Raw genomic sequence first — 21,137 nt, forward strand, 5'->3', positions numbered from 1 at the left:
CATGAGAATACATCTGCCCCTTTCTCAAGGGGCGCAGGCTTTCACAGGGGAGGCAAGCCACTTCACAAATAATGTATCGGGTCAAGATGATCTACACAGAAAAGAACTAGAAGGGTGTCATTCTGCTAAAGACTGGGAGACCCAAGATGTTGGAGACAGCGCAAAGAGGAGGTAACAGTTGAGTAAACCTTTGAAGAGCAATTTATTTAAATGACAGAACACTTAAAGCTCTTGGCTGGCTTTCTCTAGTTTTGGATACTAAGGCAAAGATACAAGGGAATAATGATGCCCTCAAGCTTTCTACTGTGTTCCCATTAATTTGCTTTATCCCATCTACGGGTTAGACTGTAACAGGAATCATTTCATTCACGAGTTTTCAAAAAGTTTCACTTTATAATTACTATTAGCTACTGGAATTTCTAGAATAGCATTCGAAATTTTTTCAGGTGCTTCCCATCAACGTCTAATGTTTCTCCTGTGACTTTGGTCATCTAGGGATTGGGGAATGACGAGGGAATTCTGGCAGAATTGACAGGGTCCAATTATCATACCCCATTAAACAAGCCACAAAAAGGCTCTGGTGGTAGAATTAGTTACCTGCTCACCTAGGGCACATTCCAATTTGACATTTAATATGCAACTCTGTGTGAGGCTCAGATCGGTGATTTCTGGAGGGGCACAGCTATAAATCTTAAATACTTTACACATGTGATTCTAATTTAATTAGGCTTGTTAGGGTCAGTCATTACCCTACCCAAGTTCTCTCCCCCTGCCCCCAACTGCGACTCCCCGTGCAAACTGCACCCCCACAGCACTCCAGCTGCACCTGGTTAACAGCTCTGGCCACAAGACAAAGGTAATAAGAGGCAGAATCCGAAGTTAGGGTTATGTCAAGAGTTTCTAGATTAATACTAAACAATACAAGTTTATTTATTTATTTTAGAATTTTTTTTTCCATGTTTGTTTTGAAAGAGAAAAGAGAGCACAAGCCGGGGAGGGGCAGAGACAGAGGAGAACAGAGGATCTGAAGCAGGCTCTGTGCTGACAGCAGAGAGCCCAAGGTGGGGTGCGAACCTGCAAACCGTGAGACCTGAGCCTAAGTCAGACGCTTAACCGACTGAGCCACCCAGGCGCCCCCTAAATGATACAAGTTCAGTTATTCAGTTACTCTGAAAATCTCAATGCTTGATCTAAAGATGGGGCTTTTAAAAATCCAATTATTGGGACAGGATGGGTATAGTGGGCCCACACCAATTTTCAGCAAAGGAAAGGGTAAAAAGGAAAAGAAGTAGGAACAAATTCCTCTTTCTTCTTCAAGGTTCCTTCTCTGTTTGCGATTGGCAACGTGTAAATTCACCCCGAGTTAACCATGAGAATTTCTGATATGGGATAGCCAGGATTCTCCAGGGACAGTTCAATGTTAAATTTGTTTAAGGTAGAAGTGGCAAAGAAAGAAGAGAAAAGCACTGTGGGAAATCTGGAATCCACAACGCTCACCTAATGGAAAACAATTTGTTAACAGTTCAAATTGACATTAGGCTTTGTAAAGAACCTAAGGAATCTAGTTTCCCCTTTAACTGTTATTGCCCCCAAAGAGGTATGCTGTCACCTTTGGGGTGTGCTTGGTCCCTCAAGTGCACAGGACACAAGTTTAGGGAATTCTGTGGGAACCGAGTTGTACAAAAAGCTTCTAAGGAGGAATCATGGCCTTGGCTGTTACCTGGTCGCATAGGAAGGCTGGACTTCATGTGGGTTCCTGCGGTCTGACCAGAAGAACAAGAGTCTGTCAAAAATGGGCTCCACATCCGCTATGAATGATTTCCCTTCTGGAAATATCCGCAGGACCCCACCGTGTAGCTGAAGGCCACAAAGGAGATGGATTATTTCCTAGCCTCACACATAATTAACTAACAATGGTATTTCAGCTGCATCTAGAAACAATGCCATCTTCCAACCTCCACTCCCGGTGTATATTACTCCCCAGATTCTCTTCAACCTTACATCATGTACTAAATTTTACTTCAGACTTATCTGGTCATACCTCTTGCACCACCTCATACCAAATGAAGCCTTCCTACCCCCATCACAAAATCCACGGATACAAAGTGGGAGTGCGGTTAGGTCCAATCACACAAAATTGCCAACATTTGACAGGTTTTGACCTACAAAAACCCACCAGCAATTTCATACGGTTCAACTTAATATTACGAACTTCCTAGGAGAGTCATCACACAGAACATCTCATTCAGTTAGAATTTATAGTTTTCGGGGCGCCTGGGTGGCTCAGTCGGTTGAGGTCCGACTTCGGCTCAGGTCATGATCTCACGGTCTGTGAGTTCGAGCCCCGCGCGGCTCTCTGCTGACAGCTCAGAGCCTGGAGCCTGCTTCGGATTCTGTGTCTCCCTCTCTCTCTGCCCCTCCCCCACTCACGCTCTGTCTCTCTCTGTCAAAAATAAATAAACATTAAAAAAAAAAAAAAGAATTTATAGTTTTCTTTTGAAATCCTCCAACTCCTAGGTGATCTCATCAGTTGGAACTTCCATGCTCTTTTTTCTGAACGCAGACCGCCTCATCTGCACCTTGTATTAAATGTATCGCTCTCTTCCTCGGACTACTTTTTAAAAATACAGGGGCGCCTGGGTGGCGCAGTCGGTTAAGCGTCCGACTTCAGCCAGGTCACGATCTCGCGGTCCGTGAGTTCGAGCCCCGCGTCGGCTCTGGGCTGATGGCTCAGAGCCTGGAGCCTGTTTCCGATTCTGTGTCTCCCTCTCTCTCTCTGCCCCTCCCCCGTTCATGCTCTGTCTCTCTCTGTCCCAAAAATAAATAAACGTTAAAAAAAAAAATTAAAAAAAAAAAAATACGTACACCCAAATCTCTTGCTAGGATAACCATATCAAAGTAGAATTCAGGTCTCACACATCAATGTCTCCACACAGCACAATGCCTAGCATTAACAGGCACTCAAATATTTGTTGAATGATTTCATACTTTGTGATTTATTATCACTGACGTGATTACTCTCTTGCCTGTAACACTACCTTTCACGATTTTAAAAGACAACTAAGGGACATATTCCAGTCATGTTACCAAATAGGGAGAAGAGATGAGCCTTGTCTCTTCTGATTCACTGGTTTCCCAGGTTTTGTTTTCCTGAAGCCAGATAAAATATCTTTGCTTTAGGACAACCAATATCTGCCCTAATGAACAGGAAACGGAGATGCAGAAGGTTCAAAAGCCAAATGAGCTTGAAAAGTTCTCTGACTTCTCAGACTCCTAAATCATCCTTAGCTTTCAGAAAGCATACAAATTCCAGACAAATGTTTGTAAGCGTGGAACCAGCTTTCATATCTCTATCTATCTATATGTTAAAAAAAAAAAAAAAAAAAAAAAAGCCAGAAAGCCTTTGGCATTCACAAACCAAGGACAGCCATGGCAAGCGGCCACCAACGAAACATATCACCCCAAGAGGACTGTGTGGGAAACCTCACTTGGGGCCGGTTTTATATCCTACAGTTAGTTCTATTTTTGTGGAATTCTCTCAATGTTGCTGCTGGAAGGGAAAAGTATATATCTTACTGTGTGCACTGAAAATCCTATCAGCTCTGGAGTAGATGAAAAAAAAGAACTGATCCCCATTCTTAAAATACTAAATTACCTTCTCTTTATCAACCACCCTTCCCATAACCTAGTAATGACCCTCCCCTACGCCCTTTCCCATCAAATTAATTTGATATCTGTTATTTTCATCTCGTCAACTTAAGTACGAATACCACAGTAGGAGAAAAAAGGGAAATGGTGATGTAGAAAAGATTCATTCATGGGAATTATGAATTCCAAACCCTTCTCTAAGTCATCTGAATTAGCTCCCTATAGTTTCTAACCCCACACTCTACTCCCTTTAGTCCAAAGTACCTTGGCGTCCCAATTCTTGTTCAGATAGTAGATACAGGTGATGCAGCGACCGTCACCGTTGGGGTTGTCTACGTGTCGAACATAACCCGTTCCATTTCCTGGGTAGCAAGCCACCATTGCCTATGGAGAAATCCCAAGAAAGCTGGTTAACAAAGCTGAGACAATCCACTCCTATTGGGGAACAGCTGAGTAACAGAAGTCTCCTTGGGTGCTATGTGACATTTACAGGCGGCTGCTGGCTCCTTAACTGCATGCACAGTACGTACATTTAGACTCTTCATCATATAAGGTTAACAGCCAAGTCATACCTTAGGCTCAGCCCAAGTGGAGAGTGGTTCAGCCATATTCCCACAGTTCTAGAACGTTTCAGACCGTAATCCAGCTACATCATCAGGATGCCCTGCTTTTCTCCAATCTTTCTTTTGGCAAAAGCAGGTTCTGGGCTCCCACCCTAGACCCACAAAATCAGAATCGCTAGGTAATGGAGTTTAGGGATTATGCCTGGTGTAATAAGTGCTCCTGAATCACCAAATCACCCGCTGTCTTAGAACAATGGTGATGGTTGCATTGACAAAGAGACAGGAACCAACCACAAAGGGTGAAAAGATCAGGCTTGCTCAATAAAATGCTTAGGACAGAAAGAACAGGAAAGGAAGGGTCAATCAGAAGGAAGCTATGCCCCAATTTGTTAGGACAGGCAGTGTGATCAGGTGCAATTCACAAAAAAGCGACAGACACGTCTTAGTGTGTTTCTCAATACTCTCCTACGGTCTTCTCTCCTACTGATAATTATCACATCAGATGATATCCTGAAGTTTTCTTCCTTTGTCCAAGCACTACCTGTATCAGCCAGGTGGAGGGATAAAGTAGAAAGCCATACAGACAAATCCTACTGAAAATTACTATTAAAGAATTACTATTACTAGGGTACCAAACCTCTAATTGTCCCATGGGAAAATTATAGCAAGGAGTAGAAAAAAAATGGGCAAAGTGCAAAAGCTAGTTCTTTCCACAGGACACTGCCTTATTTCTAAAATACTTTCATAGGGATGGAAACATAAATAAGTAAAACATTTTCATAGGGATGAGATATATGCAGGGAAGATATGGGAACTGACAACATAAAATGAAGAAAGGGATATTTTTCCTGTTTTGTTGGCCAATGCATCTTAGTGCCCAGAACAGTGCCTGACACATGGAAGGTGTCTGTTTAAAATTTGACAAGGGGTGTGTGTGTGTGTGTGTGTGTGTGTGTGTGTGCGCGCGCACAGTGCATGGGCGGCTCAGTCAGTTAAGCAGCCTACTTCAGCTCAGGTCATGATCTCACAGTTTGTGGGTTCGAGCCCCACGTTGGGCTTTGTGCTGACAGCTCAGGGCCTGGAGCCTGCTTCAGATTCTGTGTCTCCCTCTCTTTCTCTGCCCCTCCCCTACTCGTTCTCTCGTTCTCTCTCTCTCTCTCTCTCTCAAAAGTGAATATTTTAAAAATTTAAAAATTAAAGGGGTGCCTGGGTGGCTCAGTCGGTTAAGCGTCCGACTTCAGCTCAGGTCACGATCTCGCGGTCCGTGAGTTTGAGCCCCGCATCGGGCTCTGGGCTGATGGCTCAGAGCCTGGAGCCTGCTTCTGATTCTGTGTCTCCCTCTCTCTCTGCCCCTCCCCCATTCATGCTCTGTCTCTCTCTGTCTCTCTCTGTCTCAAAAATAAATAAAAAAAAAAGTTAAAAAAAAAGTTAAAAAAAAATTTAAAAATTAAAAAATAATAAAATTTGATAAGTGAATTAGCAAGTGGCTCTCTCCTCTGAAGAGTAAGTTTACATTCTACCTAGATCAATAGAGATTTCTGTCATTTTATTTTTTTTTAAAGTTTATTTATTTTCAGAGACAGAGAGAGAGAGAGAGAGAGAGAGAGAGGGAGAGAATCCAAGCAGGCTCCATGCTCACAGCACAGAGCCCAATGTAGGACTCGGTCCCATGAACTGTGAAATCATGACCTGAGCCTAAATCAAGAGTTGGATGCTTAACTGACAGCCACCCAGGCGTCCTGAGATTTTTGTCATTTTAAAAACCTATCCCCAAACATACATGTAGTGATCCAGTTGGTATTTTTCCTCATAAAGGGCAGGGTTGTTTCACTGGTAAAACGATCAGTCACGTAGAGAGGCCCAAACTAATGCACTAGTGGCTCGAAGGATCAGCTTCAGTGCTGTGGGGCCAAGTCACTCCCAGCTGTAGCACGAAAACATGAACGAAGCGCGTAGCTTCAAAGGCTTCACGCACACTACATACTAGAACAACGATAAGGGTGAAGAGTAACTCGGCTTTACAATGATCTTAACGCTTAAATCACCGTCCCCCGCGTGCAGCTATCAATCCCCACATCCTGCCTCTGAACATCTAAAATGTCAACGCAATGTCATCTTGGAGCTGAAGTTAGGCTGTTAGCCCTAACCCCGTTCAGAAAGTGGAATTCTGAGGCTCCTGCAATCAAGATTTAACAAATGTGGTACCATCAGGCAAAGGATGGCTTGGAGAAAGCTAACTGGCAGCAGGCAGAAATGATGGGCCTGGCTGGGAAGAAGAGATAAATGAAGTCCCCTATAATGACTAGGGAATTACTCATCCCTGGAAGCAGCTATTAGGATTATAAGAGCCACCACTGAGCCAATAATGAAAGTCACTTAAGCCACAAACAATTATAGGCCAGATTCCCCACCGTCTCAGCCTCTCCCCACTGTGAAGTCTCCTTGAAAGGAAGAAGCGCTCCATCAATGCTATATAATCTTATATTCTTAAACAGCTCTACTCTAAGGAAAAGGTCAGTGGTCTGGATGCCTGCCATCTGGTTCACTCAGCAACTAATTGTGTGATCCCAGGCTCAGTGTCTTTTCTATAAAGAGGGGCTTGGGTTGGAGGGCCTCTGAAGGTCTAAGACTCTACCTAAGCAGCAACCCCAGAAGGAGCCACAGGGTTCTTCAGGGCATAATGAAGCACTCATCTGCCTCAGAATTCAGTTTGTATTAAATACTGGAAAAAAACAGACACAAACGCACAGAAGTACATCCTTTACGAATTGCTGCATCTATAAAACATATACACCGAAAAAGAGCTAGCACATCCCAGGGACTTGGGACACCAGGCATAATCCCTAAACTCCATTAGGCACAAAACCCCTAAGTGCCAGAAAAGTATCTGATTGCTTAAGGAAGGGGAATGGAGGACATTTTTCTGGCCAGGGTGAATCTTCACCCTCTCTCCTGGTTTATGAAGTCACAGCATCAAGTTTGAAACAATGGAAGGAAATTATTGTGGGCCTCAGTGGGCCTGTCGAAACTACATAGGCCAATTTTATCAGTGTTTTCTGGACAACAGCCATTGGAGATAGGTCTTGGCTTGGGCACATTCCCAACTATTTGCTGGTCTCTGATACAGTCTAGAACCAGGAGGCTAAGGATATGCTGAGAAGCAAGGCTCACTTCAACAACTAGTCATGCATTTCTGTGCCAATTTGTGCACGGGGCAGAAACAAACCCCGGAAACTGACCGGTTCAACTGCATTGCTATCTAAACCTCATCAAGCCTGGGAAGGGATTTATAATGTATAAAGGAGGAGAATGCTTCCGAACAGTGAAGAACAGGGCCAGAGTACTTGAATTATTGTGTGACCAACATGCCAAGCAATAACACGGACACTGATCAGGAGGATGACTCATTTATTGTGGACCTTTTATTTGCCAACACTTCCTGACTGGATTAATATTTGAAATTTATAGAAGTTTAATAACATATTAGTGCGGTCCACAATAGCATGTACAATATAGCCCTAGAGTTGTATTCTTGGATGTGTAAATAAACCCACATGTCCCCTTATGCACTTACCATTCCTTCCTCTGACCCCACTGTGCCCCCCCCCCCAGCCCCCAACCACTCCAGGAGGCCTTTCCAGAGCTCTGTAGCAAAAGGAAATGAGCAGAGGGGTGAACCCCACCCAAGCTGGCTCTAGACCAGAGATAAGTGCTCTAGCCATCTAGGCGGCCATGTTCAGGCAGGAACTGTGTATGCATTCTTTGAAGATGCACACAGATACACAGAACTTTAATAGCCAAATCCAAGTGAAAAAATCTGTTCCCCGAATGCCACGGGCAGAAAAGAGAACAGTGGTTCTCTTGGGAGTTATCGTTGAGCTGGCTTCATAAAAAGCCATATCTCATCAATCCAAAAGGCAAGGTTGAAAACTGAAAGTCAAAGATTTCCATTCTGATGCCTACACAGAACACTCTTGACTGAAATCAGCCACAGCTTGATTGTACGTATAAACCATTTTCAAAAAATGCCATCATCAACACCCACTGTCCACTCAGCAATGATGATCATTTTAGACCCACAGGTGGGAAGGGGGTGCGTCTGCCCCATCTAGCCTCCAGTAAGACTCATCACTTTTCTAATAACAACCAACGGCCTAGATTTTTATGGAAACATATTTCACATTGCTCATGACTTTGAAGTCCGATTCGCCAGTCTGACTTGATCTTAAGTAATAAAGGGGCCTTTTATGTAATTTTAACTTCACAAATTAAAATATTAATCAGCTCATTTTATTTGTAAAATTTGCAATAGATGTGAATCCGTTTTTTAAAAAAATTGGCAAGAATAGCATAAATTCAAAGCTACCTGGCTGAGTGACCTTTATATTGGTATTTTGGTCCACTGCTAGACCCCCCCCCCCCCTAACTAGCAGGCAGAAATACCAGTCAGTCTTTGTAAGGATTTGTTTTGAATTATGAATGGTCTTAAGCACAGCATACTTTGAATAAAATGCCACCTAAGTACAGGATAACCTGTGCTTAACCTCTTCATGCCTCAGTTTTCTCATCTGTCAAATTGGCTTATGAGGATTAAAGGAGTTAATCCATGTAAAATGCTAGCACAAGGCCTGGCATACACTAAACGCTGCTTCTTTAGCTATTTTTAATTCTTTTAATGTTTATTCATTTTTGAGAGAGAGAGAGAGAGAGAGAGAGCATGAGCAGGAGAGGGGCAGAGAGAGGCAGAGACACAGAATCTGAAGCAGGTTCCAGGCTCTGAGCTGTCAGCACAGAGCCTGATGCAGGGCTCGAACCCACGAACCATGAGATCATGACCTGAACAGAAGTCAGATGCTTAAACGACTGAGTCACCCAGGCTCCCCTTTAGCTATTTTTAAAGTTGATGGCGTGCACAGTTGTCTTCCCCTCAACTGGGGCTTCTGAGTATCTACCTCTTCTTCAGGGATCCAATTCTACTTAAGCGTTTTGTAGTTTCAAATCCAGGACTGGCTAACTCAAATAGCTTCTGGCGCTTCCAAGTAACATAAATGATTGAAGCCAATCAGGCATATATGTGTCAGAACTCCGGAGCGTGTGCTATGCTGCCTACAGCCAGGGAATCTGCTGTCCTTTGCAATGAAGGCTCCCTCTTCCAAATCTTCAGATTTTCAGAGGGATGCAAGCAAGTGAACCAGATTTGCGCATAAACTCTCCTGAATAGCTTTTATCCCAATTGTAAAATCGGGGCCACAAAAAACTACATCAGGCTGTACTATGAGGTCACTGTCTGCGGTCTCCTAAGAGGTCAAGCTACTCGGGGCACCTGGGTGGCTCAGCTGGTTGAGCATCCAACTTTTGACCTTGGCTCAGGTTATGATCTCACGGTACAACATGGAGAACTCAATGTGTAAAGACTTGAGAAGAAATACACGAGACCATGCATCTTCTTCAGCTTGGAAAAACAGCCAAGCAGCTCACCACAGTAGAGAACACAATAGCTCAAACCTTCTGGCTAGAAATGGGCCCAGTTTGTAGTTGGGTTACAACAACCGAGGCAATAAACTTGCCCATTTTTCTAGTCAGCTGTGGGTAGAGGAGTTGAAGGCTATACCTACTCCCAGGGTTATTTTTCTGGGTGGTTTGTGGTCAGCACATATTTTAACATACACATGTGATGAGGACACAGAGCAGAGGAGCCCCGTGTCTGTACATTTTATGTCCTGTATTGACTAACACACCCTCTGAGAAAGGGGACCCATCTGGCAATTTGGGGGGTGGTGAGGGGATTGTTAACCACTGCAACAAAGGCACTAGCCCTAAAACTGGACTCCTATTTAAACTGAACTCCTCCTTTAAAGCAAGGCCACCTGGGTGGCTCCGTCGGTTAAGCATCTGACTCTTGATTTCAGTTCAGGTCATGATCTCACGGTCCTGAGACTGAGTCCGGCATCAGGCTCTGCGCTGACAGTGTGGAGCCTGCTTGGGATTCTCTCTCCTTCTCTCTCTGCCTGTCCCCCAGCTCAAGCAGACTCATGTACCCCCTCTCTCTCTCTCAGAAATAAATAAACTTTAAAAAGAAAAGCAAAAATTTTTAAAAAAAGTCTTCAAACTGCTCTAGGTATACCATAAGGAAGGCTAGAGAGAAAAACTGGAAGAGGCATGATCTTTGCAAGTTTTGTTCCAAAAGAAAGAAAGAAAGAAAGAAAGAAGGAAATAAAGAAAAACTAAGGATAAATTAAGCCAAAATGTCATTTTCCATTTGGCTCTGACAAGGACTAGAGGAGAGAACCACAAAAATCCTTTTCAAGGGCAAGTCACTTAAATCCGGAGGAAGAAAGCAAACTGGGATTATTGCTTTAGACTTTCTCAGTCTTCCTGGTTCACGGGTAAGTAATCTTTAAGGGTACCTTGTAGGACCCACTCTCGTCACTTAATTTCCCACTGTGCACTATTCATAAAACATCTTGACAAGATAAAGGCAACCGTGCAAAGCTTTCTCCAAGAGTTTCCAACAAATGACACTCTGCAAAGTTCACACTATTGGCCAGTCCCATCCTGTATCTGAAACTGAACAAAAGCTCTCCAGGTGATGATGAGTAGCTCATAAACATAAAAAGTGCTTTAGAATCTTTATACATTCATTCCAACTTCATCCAGATTGACCTAAAGAAATTAGTTGTAGATAATGGAGGTACTTTAGAGAAAAAAGTAGGAAACTCTGTGCAAACTGTCACTAGTTATCTCGGTATCTTGCCTGTTATCTATCTCATTGGTTAAGAGCAAACCTAGCTACCTCCTTCTTCCTAGTGCCTCTAGTTAAAGAGCGATGTAACAAAACGAGGGGAAAATAGGAAATGTGTTTTTGGTGGGCAATAACGTGAGCTGTGGCCAAGCTACCATGTTCCCCTTCCCAAAGTTGTCCGAGCAGACAAATCAGAAGAAGCAAAACACCAGACAGTCCAGACAAATACATCTGTAAGGCAAGTAAACCTTTCAACAAACCTCAAGTTATTCATTAAAATGTTTTCCGTTATTCGACTTGTACACGGAGAACCACTTCTGCCTTCCTCATTTGTTCTAAACCCACACTAAAAATGCCTCTACCTGAACCTATGTACCCAGAACACTGCTCCACAAAACCTCCCCTTCAGTTTAGAGCAATAATCATCATGCCCCTCGTGCATAAATTTTTTTGAAATGTGACAGCTTCAGTAATTCTGAAAATGAAAAGTAAGAAGGTATAGCCAACTCTTGGTTGCTCTGGTGATGTGGATCTACCCAGCCCTTCAGGTCAGGTGAGAGCATCATGCCTGTAAAGGCTGAAATTTACCATCTTCACTTGAAAACCCAGGCAGACCTTTCCATCAGTGTCCTTGTTCTGCTCTACGAGGAATTCGGTTCTAGTGTGGGGATCATTCAAACCATCAACAGCTACCCAGACTTTAGAACCTTCGATTTAGTTCTCCTGGCTCAGCGATGACAGTTTTACTGGATGGCAAAACCCCTTGAGATTCTTACATTAAAGAGTTAGGCTCCCACCCCGACCCCAGAAATATGCACACGTATACACACACACAAGTCTATATAAAATCACAGGGGATTCACAGCCTTGTAAAGTCTAACTGCACTAGATCAAGATTCTATTACAGGGAATCCTGCACTTTGTGCATGAACTTGAGTGAATCATCTTCCCCAGAGAAGCTATTGAAACTCTGCAACGCCAAGAATTTAACAAACTATTGTCATTCCTTTCTGAATTGTGGTTAATTCCTCTCCTTGGAGAGGATTCAGCCAGAGCTCTGCAATTAAGCACAGTAAACAGGCCGGGGAACATCGACATATCAATACAGCCTGTTTGGGTTTGGAAAGGCGGCCCTTCCCCCCCGGAGGCCTGGCTCTGGGCCAGCAGGGTGACGGCTGAGTGACAGGGCTACGTGCGCTGCGTGAGGGTGGCAGCCAGCCCACACCCGAGCACACCGCAGGGCAGACTGTGGAGGGAACAGGCACAGGACAGCCCTCCCCCAGCACTACTCCAGTCACCAGAGAAATGTTTTGAATAAGGGCTTCCTTGCACTTATGAAATTGGCAAAAGTCAGCCAGACTCAGGGTGAAGGACATTAAGACGGGCGTTTAACCATATCCTTTCCTATACCTTTCCCCATATTGTAACAGCTGCCATTTCCCCGAGGACCTATGTAGCCAGGTGGCACTTTGGGGTGGTGCTTTACACATACCATCCCATTCAGCAGCTGTCTGTCCTGAGTCACGCTGCTCACAAGTTCTCAGCAGAAGTCATTAACCCTGAAAGTTATCAGGTGAACCTACAAGTTATCTTTGTTGTCTAGAAAAACAAATTCATGAGTGATCCCTGAGGCGATCTGGGGGTAGGGACTCACAATATTTAACTTCTTCTGATGTGAGAAATAGCCTTATCAGAAAAACAAAACTTTACCTGCAGCTCTCTAAAGTCTCTGAAAACATCTGTGGTTGCAGGATTGTCAGAAAATTAAATGCGGCTGTCCTTAAAGTCTTATCTGTAATGAATCCTAACATATTTCAGGGAATCTATGATAACTCAAATGTAACTGGTAAGACAAGATTTTATAAATGGGTAATATACAAAAAAAAAAAGTTACCAGTCAAAACACATCATGAAAAATGCCTTGGAACAATACTGTTAAGCCAAGAAAAACCGGGAAAACACGTCACCTGCAATTCCCACTGGATTTTCAGAGTATTGACTAGGAACAGTGCAAATATGCTAGAAAAAATAAAGGCAAAGAACTTTCTAGGAAACCAGATCTTATATTTGCGTGTGCATTTCAGCACCTAGGAAGATATATCTGCTCAATGAAAGAAATGACACACGGAAAATCAGTTAGAATTAGAACGCACGAAATTCAGTAGACACATCTGTTTACCGAACAAACATTTGTATAGTGCTTACAACGTGCCTGGCACTGTTGTATGAGCTCCACGAATAATCTCTCGTTCAATATTCATAATAACCCATAAGGCAGGAACCATCATTACCTCCGTTTTACAGATGAGGAAACTGAGGCACGAGGAGGTTAGGTAACTTTCCTTTTTTTTTTTTAGATATATATTTTTTTCAACGTTTATTTATTTTTGGGACAGAGAGAGACAGAGCATGAACGGGAGAGGGGCAGAGAGAGAGGGAGACACAGAATCAGAAACAGGCTCCAGGCTCCGAGCCATCCGCCCAGAGCCCGACGCGGGGCTCGAACTCACGGACCGCGAGATCGTGACCTGGCTGAAGTCAGACGCTTAACCGACTGCGCCACCCAGGCGCCCCGGTAACTTTCCTTTTTGAACCCAGTTAGTCTGGCCGCACAGCATGAGGCCATCATCACCAAGTCATGCTGTATCTGCACAGCTTACTTAATGTCCAACATTAACCAGTTCATCCATTTTTGAGGGAACAGATGTTCAGTTCTACCTGAGGCATTTGAAGGCCTTCTCACCCCTGCCTATAACTCTTTCCACAATCATAGAAAATTGTAAAACGCAAAAAAAGAAAAAAATCACCAACTATGAAAAAGCAGCATGCTTGGCACGGAGTCTGGGAACCAAGGCTCCAAGGTGGTGGAGGGTGGGCAGCGGTTAACAAAAAGCACAGAGCCGAGGAAACTGACTGAATCTTGCCTCAAAGTACCAGCGGTCTACATGGTCTCTGCTTCAGTTACTCCCACTGGAGGACAAATTCACTCCCATTCTAAACACTTAGCAGCCCTGGCAGGGCCCACATCTACTTAGGATGCAACTGCTCAACAACTAGCCCAAGTCATCCCAGGCTGCTCTTTCCAGGCCCAGGTTCTACGGGAGGAAATGAGCCTCTCGGGACCTTTCCTTGTTAGCTCAGGTCAGCACCAGTCAAGGTTTTCAGACTTGTTCCAAAGTCAGAAGATAAATGACCAATTAAGCAAAAATTTTAGGGGGAGCCTGGGTGGTGGCTCAGTCAGTTAAACGTCCAACTTGGGCTCAAGTCATGATCTCATGGTTCGTGAGTTCAAGCCCCGTCTCAGGCTCTGTGCTGACAGCTCAGACCCCGGAGCCTGCTTCAGATTCTGTGTCTCCCTCTCACTCTGTGCCCCCTTCCCCCACGCTCACGCTCTCTCTCAAAAATAAGTAAACATTAAAAAAACATTTTTTTTTTTAAGAAAAAATGTTAGGCATTCCTGGGTGGCTCAGTTGGTTGAACATCAACTCGATTTTAGCTCAGGTCATGATCCCAGGGCCGTGACAGACAGGCTGTGTGCTGAGCCCCACATCAGGCTCTGTGCTAAGCATGGAGCCTACTTAAGAGACTCTCCCTCTCCCTCTCTCTCCCTCTCTCTCCCTCTCTCCCTCTCTCTCTCTCTCTCTCTCTCTCTCTCCCCACCCTCACTTGCACGAGCTCTCTTTCTCAAAAATGCAAATAAAAAAATTAAAAATATCTTTATAAAAATTTTAACATAAATACAAAAATGTATTTGCAAAAGGAGCAGCACCTGGTAAACTCAGAGGAATCCCAGGGATGAGATGAATTTTCCTTCCTCATGGCCAAAGCCTGTTTAGGAGACAAATCCACTGCTTCCATGTGAACTGGAACTCACTGAATACAGAACTTCTTAAAATCCCGTTAATTAGAATACACTGGACACAGACCTGAGGCTTAGAGGAGGGGTAAGATCTAGAAGGAGGAACTTAGAGGAGTAGAAAGTAAAAGGCTCCTCTGAGAATAAAGTATAAACTATTTTAGGAGCGGCAAGGGGACTAGAAATAAAGGAGTGCCTGGCTCTGAATTCGGGGGACAGGGGTCATTAATTTAATTCTCCCCATGTTCTCCTGATATATATACAAGCCCCATTTTACAAACATAGAAACCGAATCAGAAACCAAAAGTAACTCATGGAACATTATAGAACTAAGCGTGACCTTTCCACCACTAAACACTGCTTCTAAACTATCAGGAAACATTTGTTAACTGAAAACAGGTGCTCTTATTTCCAGAGCGCCTGCTTCCACTCCACGATAAAGCAGCAAGGGTGAGCCTCGGCTGACTCCCGTGACTTACCAAACGCAGGCTCGAACTTTGAACGGGGAAATCGAAGGCCTCCAAGGCAAGCAATCAGAAGAGGCAAAGAGCTGCTAGTCCCCAACCTCCTCCCGGTGGCACCTTTGATTCCCATCAAGCTGGATTCAGTTGTCCGTGTTCCCCTCCCCCGCCCCCTTCCCCACCCCCAAAGGGCTCCTCACTGCAGCCTTCCCAGGTCTCCCACCGGACAAGGGCCAGGGACCACCTCAGACTTCCGTGTGGTGTCCACGGGGAGCACAGAAGAGTGAGCACGAAATCAAGGCAATCTGTGCTTCCAGTCTGTGCTCATCCCAGATCACTAGTATTCTTCCCCCTTCCTCCTGGTGCCTTCAGCTCCCACTTCTCGCAAGACTGTTAGACACAGGAGGGAAAGCAACACCCTGCAGTTCATTCCCAAAGACTCTTCCTTCCGCCTCCGTTCACCGTGAACAGGAGGGAATCGGTTCCCAATTTCGCTCCAATTCTGGCTCTAGAAAATTTAAGGTAACTGATACAAATAATACAAAAACAATGTGTGAACATGTTAATAACATGTGGTGGCTTTTTCTCAAAAATTTCCCGAATAAACTACACATGCTTGTATGTTTCAGTTCTAGCAATGAATTAGCTCACATCTGATCAAATGACTGAACTTTGATTTTCTTACTAAGAAAGTATAAGAAGATATAGCACCACCCCTATTTGGCCTCCTCTTACTTTACTCAGCGCTTCTCAAACTTTAGCACGTGTGAGAAACACCTGGAAGACTCGTGAGTTTCTGACTCACTAGGTTCGGGGCGAAGGCCCCAAAACTCATATTTATGTAGCAGATTTCCAGGTAATCCTGATGCGGCCGGTCCAACAAGCACACTTCAAGAACCATGGCTGTTCTGTGGCAAAACCAACAGATTTTGTGCAACACCTCGCCCTGGATGATAAAAGGTAAAGCGTAAGGAGGCGACTGTCACTAGTGAATCTGAGGAGGGTGGTCGTTGGTGGAGGGGGCGGTGCATAGAGCAGGAAGTGAGAGAATTCCTCAGGCAGTTTCTGGCACAGGCTTTGCAGTGTGATTCCTAAAGCTGGCAGGAAACATTCCAATTGTAACTCTGTAGCATTGTTGAGGATTACTGTCATGTCAGCGCTGGAGTGTGACTGCTGGTAGGAGTCTCTTCGGGAATCAAATAAGAGGCACTGAGAGCACCTATTTGCCCTCTCAGATGGAAATTTAGTCTCAATTTTCATTTAACTCCCTATCATCTTGGAGGTAGTTAAATATTGTATCCATGTTCTAGAGGAGGAACGTAAGGTTCGGAAAACTGATTGGCCCAAGATCACAAAACCAGCCAAGGTTTTCAGACTTGTTTCAAAGTCAGAAGATAAATGACCAATTAAGAAAAAAAATTAGGGGCGCCTGGGTGGCTCAGGCAGTTGAACGTCTGACTCTTGATTTTGGCTCAGGTCACTGAAATAAAATGTAAAGTACCCATCCTAGGGTCTAGTGGTAGCTCCCAATTAAATTAAATTAAAATATAAAAATAAAAAATCCATCTCATTCATGAAGAAGTGGAAACTGAGGTCCCGAGACACCACTTGCCAGAGCCAGGATCAGAAGCCAGGGCTTGAACCTCACGGTCCTGGGTGTTCTTGCTTCTCTGAGCCAGACCCCTCAGGTAGGAGTTGCCAGGATCTGGGTATGACCTGGAGACCTTACCCCCTGGGGCCAAGAAAAAACTTTCAGAACTGAGAAGAAAAAAAAAAAAAAAAAAAAAAACAACCTTATAAAGCCAAAGTCCTTTCTTTGAGATGCTCCTTCGGAGCACATTAACGTAATAAAATATTTAAACACTTTGACATAAAATTAGGGGCCACACTGCAAAATCTTTTTTTTTTCACCTAACAAAATATTCATAGCTTTTTTGACACCCTAACAGCCTTTGAAATCAAAGTTCTTTTTGAAGATGAAATTAAGTCAAACACCTATGAACTGTAAGAGACTATATATATATATCCAGTTTACCAGTGTCTGCCGTTGAGGAATTTATAAGTAAATGGACGGCAGGGTAAGCAAGTAAGTAGGTAAATAAATACATTCATGTATGCGTGCATGTAGTGGGGAGGCTTGGCCTGAGCTACCCACAGAGTTCTAGGCTGCAGAAGGGAAAACTTCATGGAAAAGGCACCTAAGATGCATTCTGAAGAGCACAAGACAATAGGGAGGCTCAGTGGGCCTGGCAAATCAGCTTCTAGTATTTCAGGGACTGGGACGGAAGGTAGTGGGTCAGCAGGAGATTAAGCAGATGGGGTCAGATGAGGTCACATGGAGGGCCTTAAATGACAGGGTAAGAAGTTCACAGCACGTACAGTGGACAATGGGGTGAGAGGATGGTTGTTGTTTTTTTTTAATGCATGGAGACTACATGATTAGTGTTGAGTTTTACACTACTTACATTCTGGCAAAATCACATTAAAATGGATCACACAGAGAATGAGAAACAAAGGCAGGTGATCTATGGTTAAAATCAGTCGCTTGAAAATAATTCCCTCCTCAGGGATTTCTACTATGAAAGCAAAAAAAATTTTGTTAAGAGAAAAAAAAAAAAGACAAACCTTGAGGTTCCACAGCAAACCTAAAACAAAACAAAGACAAAAAGCCAAAACAGTACAAAATAGGCCAAATTTTGACCAATAATACTTACTGCATGTTCCTGCCTGTGTTGAATATTTTGTTTTAAAATTTAAAAAAAACATTTTTTTAATGTTTATTTATTTTTGAGACACACACACACACACACACACACACACACACAAGTGTGAGCAGGGGCAGGGGAGGGGCAGAGACAGAGGGAGACACAGAATCCGAAGCAGGCTCCAGGCTCTGAGCTGTCAGCACAGAGCCCGACGTGGGGCTCGAACTCACGGACCGTGAGATCATGACCTGAGCCGAAGTCGGATGCTTAACCAACTGCGCCACAGAGGCAGCACCGCCAATATTTTGTGTTTTAAAAAGATTCTATTTAGGGGTGCCTGGCTGGCTGGCTCTGTCCACAGAGCATGTGACTCTTGGTCTCGGGGTTGAGTGTGAGCCCCCAAAATAGGTGTAAAGATGTAAAAACAAAATCTTAGAAAAAAATAAAATAAATAAAATAAAAGGTTTTGTTTATCCACTCCCATCATTCAAATTAACCTGCAAAACAGTATGAGGCGGAACGAAGCCATCCCAAACACACACAGACACACAAAAGACTCACTGTCAATTCTGTGTGGGGCATGAAACTCTGAGTAATAGTCCCTCAGGTTTAACTAGAACGATGAGGTAGAAATAGGAGGGAACGTCGAGGGAGGGGCCCAGGCAGAATCTATGTTCGATGTGTTGCATCCCGAGAACATAGAGCACACTCCAAGAGATGCTCAGTCTGTTTCAAACAGCCATGTCCTTACTACTCCCAAACAATGCTCAGAAGAGTAGTACCCTGAATACTTCAAAACAACTTCACGTCCCCCCTCGTAGAACCAAAAAGAGATGTCATTGACAGCTGGAATTGAGTTTTTCATTTTGTTTTCTTCCCAGTGAAGAACTAATCGGGACGACTATCCTATTCTTTGAGTCTTTGTATCTTGGAACTGTTTTTACATGGGAATAGTATTTTGGCCCCATTTTGGAAGGAAAAATAATATCTACTAGGAAACAGGCACTTTTATTCCAGAACTTGAGAAACAGTGATCACTATTATCTCCCCTACAGAATAAAAAGCTGGCTTGGCCTAATAAGGAGGTATATATAATCACATGACACTGATCATGAGGGACGCTCAGTAAGTAGGTACCGAATGAGGGAATCCAGTACAAGATCTGAAAGCCTGCATTATACGACTATAAACCCACATGTCTGGAAGGCTGGGATTGAGTTGGGGGAGGGAGTGAAAAATATAACTCTCAATCACTACCAGCACACCAAAACCAAGAATAGGAATGTAACGCACAAATCATTATCAAAAGAAGACACAAAATTAAGGCAAGTCCCATGTTGGTTTAAGATTGAAATAATCGCTGGAAACGGGGTATAAATTGTATGTATAATGAACCAAGCTAACTAATCTTGCTTGGTAAACAGACACATGGCTCTGAATCAGAGCCAAATCAACGGCTCCTGGCAATCTGCCAAACCGAATTCCTTAGTCTGGCAACATAAAATGATCTGTCTGTCGTATTTACAATTCCAGTGCCTCTGGATTCCACTACCCGCTGGGCACCCCTGGCAGTTGCCCAGCAGAAGACATCTGAGCTATCATTACAGTCAGAACGGCAGCATTTGACAAACACTAGAGAAAAATGACACCCATTTCTTAGAGCAATATTAGTTAACAACTACAAAGTGATACTACAAAGGAATTAGCAAATCTGTTGCTGTAATAATTAACAAAGAATTAATAACCTCCTCTATAGTGCTAACCTGTAAGCTGCTCCTTGGTGCTCAGTAGACTTGGGTCAATATGTCACTTACTGTACCCAAGACCACAAAGGTGATTCAGAAGCAGAAGTCTTGCCAAACTGAGCAAACGTGGCCCACAGGCAAGGTTCACCAAGTTTTATCCTGGAGTGCACGATGCTGGAAGTGCACGATGCTTCTCAGATGTGCTCTGCTCATTATGGGTTAACTCCACCCCACTTTGAAGCTTCAACGGAGAAATCTTCCATACATGGTGTGTTTTCAGAATGCAGTTGTAATATGCAAGACAGCGTGCTATTTACAAATTTGAAATGTTTCTAGCCAGAGTCAGGATACAGGGAGGAATTTACAAATTTGGCTTGAGCTGAGCAAGGTCAGAAAGGGAAATCATTCATGACACCCAAAAGTCAAATGCACATAATTCCACCTAAGGGTGGATGCACATAATTCCACTTAAGGATGTTTATTAACTTAAAGTCGTAATTATATTTAAAATCCCCAAATCATGTGCTGGTGCAGGTGAATTAACCTAACGACCCTGTCTCTTGGTCTACCTGACTCATGGAGCAAGCCTAACCAGGAGAGCCCCTCTCTAAGGCACCTTTGCTCAGGCCCAAGACATGCCCCAATCCCTCCTTCCAGGGCTTGTATAAGGCTTCATCTTTCCAAATATAAAAACACCTTACCTGCGGAACGACTGACAGACCGCACAGGTGTGATTTCTCATACCTCGTTAGCTCAAAAACCTGTATTATTAAAGTTCTGTGTATTTGGGGCCACTTACTTTAAGTGTATTTTGGTCACTTCTCATTTTAAGTAAATAGAGAAGTTGCTGAAAGCCCAAAGAAGAGAAACAAAAATGACAAATCACTGGATGAGTGGACTATTTAACCAGAAAAAGAGAAAGCAAAGTTAGTGACAACTATCTCGCCCCACTCTCGGGGCACCTGGGTGGCTCAGTCGGTTGAGCATCGGGCTTCGGTTCAGGTCATGATCTCATGGTTTGTGGGTTCGAGCCCCACGTCGGGCTCTGTGCTGACAGCTCAGAGCCTGGAGCCTGCTTCGGATTCTGTGTCTCCCTCTCTCTCTGCCCCTCCCCAACTAGCGCTCTGTCTCTGTCCCTCAAAAAATAAAAACATTAAAAAAAAACACAAAACTATCTCACCTCACTTTCTATTTTCAGCATACTTCTTCAGGTAGTTCTGTAATCACTTTCTACCTCCCTGTGTCAATCCATGCACAGGTCTACCTCAGCACAAGGCATTTAATGATTTGTGAATAAATAAACTGATACCCGCTGATTTGCCACTTCACCGCAAAGCAGGTAAGGTTGTGGTGGAGGAGCCAGTGGCCCAAAATTGAGCAAAAGAAATTATAAGGTAAACACACACACACATGCACC

The 21,137-nt window shown here is 43.8% G+C and overlaps 1 protein-coding gene across 1 annotated transcript in view; it reads right to left on the reverse strand.

Moving 5' to 3' along the window:
• EGLN3 (egl-9 family hypoxia inducible factor 3) overlaps positions 1-21,137 on the reverse strand; it is a 30,130-nt gene that overhangs the window by 3,488 nt on the left and 5,505 nt on the right. Inside the window, exons 2-3 of the mRNA XM_015073673.3 lie at positions 3,913-4,032; positions 1,721-1,857 (exon numbers count right to left, since the gene is read on the reverse strand). Of these exons, the coding sequence (XP_014929159.1) occupies positions 1,721-1,857; positions 3,913-4,032 (257 nt within the window). The remainder of the gene's footprint in view (positions 1-1,720; positions 1,858-3,912; positions 4,033-21,137) is intronic.

Source organism: Acinonyx jubatus, chromosome B3 (genome assembly GCF_027475565.1).
Source record: "Acinonyx jubatus isolate Ajub_Pintada_27869175 chromosome B3, VMU_Ajub_asm_v1.0, whole genome shotgun sequence".
In the NCBI taxonomy this organism is placed as follows: Eukaryota; Metazoa; Chordata; class Mammalia; order Carnivora; family Felidae; genus Acinonyx; species Acinonyx jubatus.